Source organism: Cryptomeria japonica, chromosome 5 (assembly GCF_030272615.1).
Source record: "Cryptomeria japonica chromosome 5, Sugi_1.0, whole genome shotgun sequence".
Taxonomy (NCBI): Eukaryota; Viridiplantae; Streptophyta; class Pinopsida; order Cupressales; family Cupressaceae; genus Cryptomeria; species Cryptomeria japonica.
The window spans coordinates 243,698,473-243,709,402 of record NC_081409.1 but is presented as its reverse complement, the minus strand read 5'-3'; the positions used below and the strand labels follow the sequence as shown (position 1 = coordinate 243,709,402).

Genomic DNA, 10,930 nt, shown 5'->3' with positions numbered 1-10,930 from the left:
CTCTGCATATTTAATTGATCTAGGCCAATTATGCTTTATTTAATTGCATTTGCTCGATTAGCTTTGATTGACCCTAAGGAAATCAATATTTTCCTTTTCAACGAGATACAATGAAGCTGTGTTATAACCACAGACCTCTTACGATCTCGTGAAAAGTCTTGAAAACAGCAATATAGCAATCGTGGCAAAGCAAAATCTCTTACAAACAATGACATTGTAATGAAGCCTTGAAAAAGCTATACACCGGTCAGAAGAGATGGAAATAAAACGGGTAACAATATTTATTCCTTCATACAAAAAGAAAAAACAGATCATGACAACTGATCAATGCATAGGGTTTCTGCAACTTCCTAAAATGAAAATTTTCAGATGCATAATCTGGATAAAAAACTGAACATTCAATATAACATACTTTCTAATCAGCAACAGAAAAGTAGAGCCACTAGAAAATTTCGATGATATTCCTCGCCTGTAAACAAGTTTGCTGGTAATTTGTGTAAGAAAAAGTTGTTCAGTTTCTAGTATTCACTGATTCGGTAAATACTTTGTCATCCTATGCATCTTATTTATTCTGATCATTTAGCAGTAACAAGTCAACATAAGGAGCATTTATCAATTTAAGCATGAATAGGCCAAAGCTTTTTCCTCAACAAGTTCATTTGCAGTGGCATCCAACTTTTTCCTCGAAAACTCGTCAATATGAAGCCCTGTAAAAGTAAGCAGCATTTCAAAATGAGAACAATATGCAATTATTAATTACGAAATAACATGCATGTGATTAATGATTATGCATTAACTGTCAGGCCAGATCAACAACCAATCCTCTTACAAAGAAAAAATAATTTGACTCAAATGCAACATACATGAATAAAGTTAAAAAGGTAAAAGAGACTTCTAGACCTTGTATCATCTGCACTTTTATTTGCTCTTTAATCCTTACCTTGTACGATGGACCACTTTCCATTTTCACAGGTAACAGGGTATGAAAAGATAAGACCAGATGGAACATCATAAGAACCATCTGAATATACTCCCATGGAAACCCATGTACCCTGTAATGAATTACAATTATTCAGATGATAGAATAACTGAATCCTCCGTGCAGATTATACAAATATAATGAGTTTGTAATATCAGATTTTAACATTTTCAGGAGTTGCTACCTTAGGTGTACCAAGAACCCAATCACGTATATGATCACATGCAGCACTAGCAGCAGACAATGCACTAGAGAGCTTCCGTGCCTTGATAATTGCAGCTCCACGCTGCTGGACAGTTGTAATAAATTCCCCATTCAACCTGGAAGTGTGAATGGATGAACACTTTTCAGTCACAAGGTCAACTAGGACATTAAAGATATAAAAATAATATTTCAAAAAAGCACATTGAACACAAAGGCCCACAGTATTCCACAAAAAGAAGTTGCATTTGTTCAGATTTTTACCATGCATCATCAGCAACAAGTTGTCGCACTGGTTTCTCTCCAGTTGTAGTTTCAACAACTGCATGGTTGACATCAGGATACTGACTTGAAGAGTGATTTCCCCAAATAATAACATTCTTCACATTACTAACGGGCACCTTCAGCCTCTCTGAAACTTGTCCAAGAGCCCTATTGTGATCAAGTCTTGTCAAGCATGAAATATTCTTCTCTGGGATGGACGGAGCAAACTCTTTCAAGATCAGTGCATTGGTATTTGCTGGGTTGGCCACCACTAAGACCTGACAAGCAAAGAAGTTCAATAAGCCATATTAGTTTTGCACCAAAGGGAAAACATGTAATTACCAAGTTCATTATAAATTTCATCCTACAATTATTTTCATCTATGAGGTTGAAAATACTGTGAAGAAGCAATAAGTACCAAGAAAGATTATCCAATTCCAGAAAAAGACCAAAACACAATTTAGCAAACATTTTACAACAAGAGCATCAACAAATCAAATATCGGGCAAAAAATGAGACATTTAAAATTGCATAGGCACAAGACAGTGAACTATCCAATTTCTATTTATTAAATTGTTTGAAAGAACAAGAATCTTAGACCGTTGCTTGCAAATTAAAATTAGGAAATGAAATCACCTTGCAGTCTGGAGCAGCATGTTGTTCCAGTGCTGAGGCCTGTGACTTATAGATGGATACATTTTTGGACATAACATCTTTCCTTTCCATTCCCTCTTTCCTTGGGAATCCACCAACCATGACAGCTATGTTCACACCAGTGCATGCTTCAACAACATCCGTAGTGGCAACAACACCTTTATTCCAAAACAAAAAATGATATGTATTAAGGTCCAATATAATGTATACGGCATGATACAATACACCAAAAAGGCAAAAAAGAAAAACAGCTGTACTGTATTATAAAACTCCTACAAAGATGGCTGATATCGGTGGCAAACAATCCATCTCGCATATCTATCTTGAAATTGTTTCTGATAAAAATAAGCTATCATAGTACCTTTCAAAAGAGGGAAGGCAGCATCAATCAACTCCATTTTCACTCCATTGAGAGACTCTGCTGCTGGTGGAATATCCAACATATGCAAAATAACAGGCTGATCTGCACCTAACATTATGCCTCTGGCAACCATAGGCACCAATGCATAGCCTATTTGGCCTGCAACACATAATTTTTGTAAGTCGCATATACAGAACAGATCAACTTTTGAAATAATTCCACTCCATAAGACCCTGCCTCAGAAGGACAATTTCTTACTGGGCTACCCTCGCAATTGGTATTATACCATGCTAGAGAAGATATGGCAAATATGTTGTACATTGCCAGCAGCTTACAACCATTCTAGCATACCAAGCCCTCATCTATGAAAATGTATTCCCTATTCAGCATCTACTTATTTAAAGGTTATAAAAGACCATAATATGATAAGGATTTCACATGATTTGTATACAAGTAGAAAAAATTTCCAGTTCTGCAAGTTGTCATATATCCTTGCAATTCTGCACAAACAAATTGAGCTTTATAGAATTCTAACATTTCTAAAACGATAAAGGATCTGCACTCCCATCCAAAAGTTCAACAAGAATTGACTAAATAAAGACAACTGCTACACAAACTTCGGTATGTCTTTGTTGTGCCCTTTCAAGACCATCTTCACACAAGGTACCATTGTTCAGTGGTTCGCATAAAAAATTTCTCCCTCACTTAAAATGAAAAATTCCTAAACAGCAAAAAGGTATAGAAAATTGGCAATTGCCCACTACAACTTAAAGTATCAACATAATCTCATTCTCTGTTGCAAATCAAAAATTCCAAAATCCTTTAAAAAATTGAAGGCACCAAACTCCTCATAAGCACAAGATAAAAGATGGAAGGCACTCTAGAAGTGCTATTAATAATTTAATAACTTGCATGAAAACATATAAACCCAAGACTTTCATCTTCAGTGTTCACCAGTAGCTTTTGTTGTGCCCTTCAAGATTGTCTTCACACAAGGCATCACTGTTCAGTGGTTTATATAACCACTTCGTCCCTCACTTAAATTGAAAACTTGAATTTTGTAACAGCAAAGAGGTATTGAAAATTGGCAATTGCCCAGTACAACTTGAAATAACAACTTAATCTCATTATCTGTTGCAAGTCAAAAATTCCAAAATCCTTTAAAAAATTCAAGGTCCAAAACTCCTCTTAGGCACAAGATGAAGATGAAAGGCACTCTTGAAGTGTTATCCACGGCACAACAGTACTGACATAAAGATAGCCAAGAACAGAAAGACCATGCATCTAGATACAACAGATAATCTCGTGATGCTTAGTAATCTAATAACAAAAGGACTGAAACAAGAGAAGCATTGAATTCAGCAATCTATTTATCAAAGGGCAATACCATATAAAACCAGTGTAGTTTGTGTCTGTGATGCTACATTTTTATTAGGGTTTTAAGTTCATGCCGGGAAACGAACACTTTTTGTACTTATTAGGTGTCAACACTCTAACAAACACACACTGATACTTGACAAGTAAGATCCCATCGGTCACGGTGATCTAAAAAAATTTCAAACACACACCCTATGTATTGATGTACTTCTATCTTATTCAATCAGTAGTTATGGCCCATTTGTCAAATCTCTCCGTGTGTCAGGCTGAGACATGTAACAGCCTCTTGATACCAGAATATGGATAGCTGGTTTTAAAAAGGTAAATATCAGGGCACAAATGTTATCACAAACTTATTATGATGTGTAAGTTAAAAGTTTGGGTGTGTAGAAATTCTCCAGCATGAGGTATACACCAGTCGCCAGAAGCCAGGCAATCCTGGTAGTCAATTACTAGGAACTACACCTGATCATAAGAAGAATCACCCCAACTCTGCAAATGGTAAAACTAAAATTCCATAGCTTTGCCTTCACATACCCAGAAAGACGGTTTTCCCTACTCAATTGAGCAAAATCCAATGAACAATAAGTAGACTGCAGGTCACAGTCATAGAACAGCTGGTCTATAAACAGCACAACATTATTTTCACAAATTAGTTTTTGTAGATATGGATCATGCCTGACCTATTGATGAAGCTGTGCAATTTGAGGGTAAGATATTCTTATCCCATACAAGATGGCTAAGGATAGCAACAAACATCAAAATGTACACAGATTTTACCAGAAGCTTTATCTATGTCATGAACTATGAAAGCTTCATTTTCATGACAGCAACTGATTTGAAAAGCCCGCTCTTTCATCAAATTAAGGAATCTGACAAAAAGGGAGGCTCTATCTATTCATCTACATGAAAATAAATGAAAGTAGGTCGTTTGAGTCATCATTGTCGCCATCTATATACATAAGATATCACATTAAGGCAATCAAACATATAACAGAATTTAAAAAAAACAAACTGGAAATCCCTAAAAACTATCTTCTACTCAAGCAAATACGATGTGTCAAGTATATTTAATGGTAAACTAAAACATGTGTATTCCTAAATCCATATCCAATTTCAAATTTAATAAACAATAATTCTGAAGATTATGATTTTTCAATGTTTTCATCAATATTGTTTTATAACTATTGGTCCCGAGGCGAGTGAGCCCTAAAGAGCCCAGCTCACTCAACTCCAGATACTTGGCAATCAATAAAGAAAAAAGAATGCGATAAAAGCAATAGTAAGAATAATAAATTTTAAAAATAAAACTTAAATTACAAAATTCTCCACTCTCCTTCATTTTAAATTTAAACTTTTTATATTGTGGCACCCAAATGAAGAAAACGGGCTTCGGAGTACGGAGGTTTGATTCTTGGTGGTTTTTTTAATACTTTGAGTGATCTTGATTGAGTTTCAACTCACTTATTATGCCTAACCTTTTTAGCTTAAATCCAAGTGCGAAATGGGCTGTCAAAATCTAGTCTGAATCTCAATACATCCTACTGAGTATCCCTCAAATCAACAATAAAAGTCTTCACAGATTGCGCTTTTCAACAAAAGCAGATCAAGAGAAGCCCCTGAGCATTGTAGTTGAATAAAAAAAGCAACAGAACCGGAATTGTCCATCAAACTAGGTCTTTTAGATTTCCACAATTACACATTTTGGTAAATCAACAATGAAAGAGTATCTAGCACAGCTATCTCAAATAACTCGAAAAAATCTTGAAAGAAAACACCGAAACAAGCAATCAAAATGATATGATAAAAAAAATTACGAAATCGGTTTTAAATTTTTTATTATTTTCAGATGGATAGATATAGGAATGAATACACTTCTTGCATAAATAAAAATTTGATAAAAGAAATAAATTAATGGCCACCAAATTTTCAACTGGGTAGGATCTGGCAATGGCCAAAACTACTGCAGACCTAAAATTGGGATCAAATTATAAAATATAAAAAATTAAAAAATCAATCAAAATAACCAACATATTGATATCATAAAGAATCTATTAGAATGAACAAAATTTGAATCAAATTATACGATAAAAAAGTCAATCAAATCAACCGACACAATAGACCATTAAGAATCCATAAATGGAAATGAACATATATAATGTCAAAATCTATTTCATTTTTCTTAAAAAGAAAAATCAAATCAGATAAATTTTGCAGATCTAAAATTTCGATCGGAATTTTTATTCTGTATCAGAGAACAGTAAACCAAACCAGCATAATGATACCCAACCAAATAAAAGTGAAGAATGGATAGATTTGTGAATGAACATAACTGATGCAGATCTAGAATTTCGATAGAAAAGTTTAAAATGTTGAAATAAACCAAGAAAATCCTACCCAAAAATATTTTACAAAAGATCATTAGATTTCTTTGAATGGGTATTATCTGACAATGAACATACAAACCAACATATTGATACCCACAAAAAAGAACTAAGTGGGAGAACAAAAACTAAAAATGACTAAAGAGTTTCTTTTATGGGTAGACTTATAAACCTAAGTACCTGCAGCTCCAGTAACCAGAACACGGACTGGATTCTTCGCCATTTTTCTGTTAAGTTCAGCTCTAAATCTTGCAAATTCACCAGCTGCTAATACAAAGTGAGGAGAAACAAAATGGGTTTTATATATGCGTATTTCTTGATTTGTTCCTTGTATTTTGATGCTATCTGTTGAGCGTAAAGTAAGAGATTGCTCAATGACGTGGACTTGGGTATTATTGAAATCTGTTAAAGGAGGCGGTTCTAAATTTAGAGGAGATTTTGTTTTTTTGGCTTGTAAGGTGGGTGATGATGGCCTTCCAGGGGAATCCTATGATTTCACATGCCTAAATCAGTGGTTTTAAGGGTGGATGCCAATTTTTTTAATAGTAAACATTGTTTTAAGTTTAATTAAGTTTAATGTATAAATATAAAGTATAAATTATAAGTGTCATGTAAATGGTTGGTATATGTGTGTATGTATGTGAATTATTTAAAATATTTTTTTAGATTTGACCAGGAAGTTTTTGTCAAATGAATTGGGTCGTGATCTTATGTTTTATCATAAGAAGCTCTCTCCAATCAAATGAAGCCTTAGTTCAGATGAATGATTTAAAATGTTGATATAAAAATTTATGTAAAATTATTTGTAAAATAATATTAAATAAAATATACAAAATTATATATTCATAATTTCAAAAGTAATTATAAAATACATCAAAATTTTAAATAACTTTTAAAATGTAATTATGATTGAATTTATTAAGTGAAAATAATCACATCATAAAGGATATTAGAATTTGAAGAAAATTATAAAAATTTAATATAATTAAATGGCATCACATCTTATATCTTTAATAAAAGTATGTTTAGCCATGTTTCATTTAGATTAGGTTGAGGAGTATATCTATGAGTCAAAGCGTTTTATTGGTAAAGGTTCGTGTCCTCATGAGGTTGGTGAGTAGGTATATGTATTGTTTGTTTTTTTATAGTTTGTTATATTAGAGATTTTTTTAAATATATAAATTATATAATATTATTATTATTGGTTATTTTGTTAAATGATATATGTAATTTAGTTGAGTAGCTTTGATTTAAATATTTTTTTAAGATAACGATTTTAGTTTATTTAACATTTTAATTTAATATTTTATTTTATTTTGGAACAATTATATATATATATATATATATATATATATATATATATATATATATATATATATATATATATATATATAGTTTGAATTGTGTGTCTAAGACAACACATGCACATGTATGTGATATTTTGTAGGTTCACATCAACCTCTTTGTCTACATCAACATCCAACTACATCAACATCAACATCCAACTACTTTTTATTATTAATTCAAGCTTGGGGTTGGACTAAGATGTGAGTAAATTTTTAATTCCAACCCTTGCATAGCAAATCTCATATTTCTCCTGAGAACCACCCTTACATTCCCAAGTTCAAATATCAATAAGTGAGCAAAAATCCCACATATTATAAGTCAAGTTTTTTTCAAGACATAATTATACCACTAATAAGATTATTGCTTCAACTTTTTTCCAAGCTCTCATCTTATTAAACTTCAATTATATCAACTTTTAAAACAAAATTTTAATTATAAGATCTATAGATTAATGAGTCATCAATTAAAATGTACATTTCAAAATAGACACTTCTAATCTTCTTATTGATATTTCAAAATATCATTCATATTATCAAACCCAACTATCAATTGTCTAAAATAACTTTTATACATCAACGGACTCTTGATCTATTAGTGAAGTTGAATGGTTCTAAATGAGCCCGTCAAGAATCAAGTCTTGTTGAGTCCAATGTTGTGATACCATAAGAAATGAGAGCAAAATCATGTCTAAGACGACTTTGACAAAATGGACACCCTTTGATCTTTAGCTCTCAACTAAAAAAAACTTAACCTTAGACTTATATTCTTATATAAGATAACAAAATAATCTTATAAATAATATAATTTTTTTTCATAAAAATAACATTTCTAATTAATTTTATTCACTTTAAAACTTTGCATACTTTTGAAAAAACCTTTTGTTCCCAATTTGATTTAGTCTATATTAAGAGTAGCTCATTCCACTAAAGGTTCCTTCTAAACACTTCAATCATTTTTTTGGTTGGGGAAAGAACGGTAATACTTGATCTAACCTTATTCTCCTTAGAAGAATATAAATAGCAAATGAAAGGGAGCTTTTTCACTAGGAAAGATAGAAAGTTTGGTGCCTTTATGTAGTGACATTAGAATATGTGCTTAAAGGAAGGTACAAAATGTATTTTAATGCATATTCTTATTCTTTTAATTTCATATATCCATGTTATTTAATATATTTTAATATAGACATTTATTTTCATGTTTCTCACATATTTGGGTTAAAATATAATCTTAGAAAGTTGGTAGCTTTTATGAAAGGTAGTAAAGTAGGTGTGAAAGATGCTTTGAATACCAGATAGGTTGGTTGGTAGTCTACTTTCGTTGAATTCTTTGTTCCTCAAGGGTCCACCTACCTAACCTTTGTAATGTGATGACTAGAGGCAAAGTGAGATGATCTCTCTTACAAATATGTTACCAAAATTCATTTATTGGGAAGTTCGTTTTGTGTTTTTTGGTTTATTTTTTATTTATTATTAGGCCATGGTTTTAAGCTTGTAGCAAAGAATTCAATTTTAATTATATTTAATGGAATTGGGTTTTTTAAATATATAAAGGAAAATAAATAATTTTTTAAATTTTTATTTAAATGAATCAAATGGAATGTATAATATTAATTTAAATAAAAATAGATTAATGAATAATAATTGTGAAGTAATTAATTAAATATTAAAATAAGATATTTAAGTGTAATATATTATGAATATTTAGTTTTAGAATTTTATTAAGGATTGGTGTTGGTTGTCTAAATATCATTTTGTCCGTTTTTCATTACAAATATCTATTTAAAATTGCTTTTCAGTTTGTCATTGAATCCAGATTGAACAAACATTAGAGGTGTAAGTTTAGTGAAAAGAAGTGGAGGAATTTGAGTGGGCAAATTTGGAGGTTCAATGCTGATGCCAATGCTTAGATTTTAGTCTAGAAAGTTCTACACTACAAATTTCTAGTTGGGGAAAGATTGAAATTTATGATCTGTCACATTAATTGCTCATTTTGTCAAATTAATGAAAGCCTAAAACACATATTTTGGGGCTGTCCTAGTCCCTTAAAAAAATGGAATAGTATTTTCAATCATTTTCCTATCTTATTTAATCAATCTTTGAGCTGGAAAAAAGCTTTGTTTGGTGTTGGATTGCATAATAATGTGGTAGCAAATTCTATGAGACAATTTGTTTTGCTTAATATATGGATATGCAAGTGTTTATCAATGTTTTCAAATCAGTCTATTCACCAGGTGAAAGAAATTCTAAAGTTTTACTCTGACACCTTGTTTCAAATTGTCTTTCTTTGCTCCCAATTGCAGGGTGTCACCAAGAAAAATAGCAAGATCAGTTATTTCTTGAATTACATTATGTTTCAAGCTCTCCCAAATCAGGAAAACGTCATTCCATGTTCAAGACAACTTCAAAGCTTATTTAAGTTTAGTCTTCAGGTGTAAGATGTATTTTTTCAAGTTAGTCTATGTATGATAATATATGTTGTTTGTGGCTTCTTGTTTTCCTGCAAAATTTTGTATCTCTTGTTAGGGGCTTATGTTGCGTTGCAAAACTTTGTATATGTTGTTTGTGGCTTCATGCTTGGCTACAAACTTTTATATCTCTTGTTTGGAGCTTCTTGCTGGCAAAATTTTGTATATGCATTTGATCACTAGTAGTGCTATGTTGACATTTGTTATATCTTGTGGGAGTCCTTGAACTAACCTTCTTTATTGTAATTTTCTCTAAGCATTGATTCAATACAAAATAGATAAATAAATGTTGATTTGTTGAATTTAATCTATTTTGAGATTGAAATTGATAATTATTGTTTGTACTGCACTTATAATCAAAATAATCTGTCAATTTTGTGATTTTGTGAAGGTCATATTTGCAAGTCTGGGATATTTTTTGTGAACATAGATCTAATCTCTAATCAAGGATACAATTTGGTACAATGTGTGTTATATTTTCTTGATCCACCCAATTTGTCTCACCCTTTTGAATGTTAACGACTAGTTTATTTCAAAATTCCTTTAAGAGGTTGCCAAATCTTAAAAGGACCAATGACAACCTTAAGAAAAAGTGCCTAATTTTTCTTAGAAGAATGTTATAAAATATTGATCAATCACATTAACATTCACTATGGATAGATTCTTTTTTTCTTAAGAAAATATTTAATATTCATGATGAAAAGAATATTATTTTTGTTTGGTGAATTGTGAAGTGATTATGTGTGTGTATGCATGTATGTATATATATACAAATACATACATACATACATACATACATGTGTGTGTATGTGTTGTTGTAGATATGGAGGATTGTGTTGTCATTAATGTCAACCCATATAGAGCAGTGTGGTGTGTGTTGTGATTATTGCATATATGGA

The 10,930-nt window shown here is 31.4% G+C and overlaps 1 protein-coding gene across 1 annotated transcript; it reads right to left on the bottom strand.

Moving 5' to 3' along the window:
* Positions 1 to 434: 434 nt before the first annotated feature.
* On the bottom strand, positions 435 to 6,652 carry LOC131028825 (malate dehydrogenase). Its single transcript, XM_057959173.2, has 7 exons — positions 6,401 to 6,652; positions 2,460 to 2,618; positions 2,081 to 2,256; positions 1,445 to 1,722; positions 1,164 to 1,299; positions 941 to 1,052; positions 435 to 707 (listed from the first exon to the last, which is right to left on the bottom strand). The coding sequence occupies exons 1-7, from the start codon at positions 6,441 to 6,443 to the stop codon at positions 613 to 615; spliced, it is 999 nt and encodes a 332-aa protein (XP_057815156.1). The 5' UTR covers positions 6,444 to 6,652; the 3' UTR covers positions 435 to 612.
* Between the last annotated feature and the right edge of the window lie 4,278 nt (positions 6,653 to 10,930).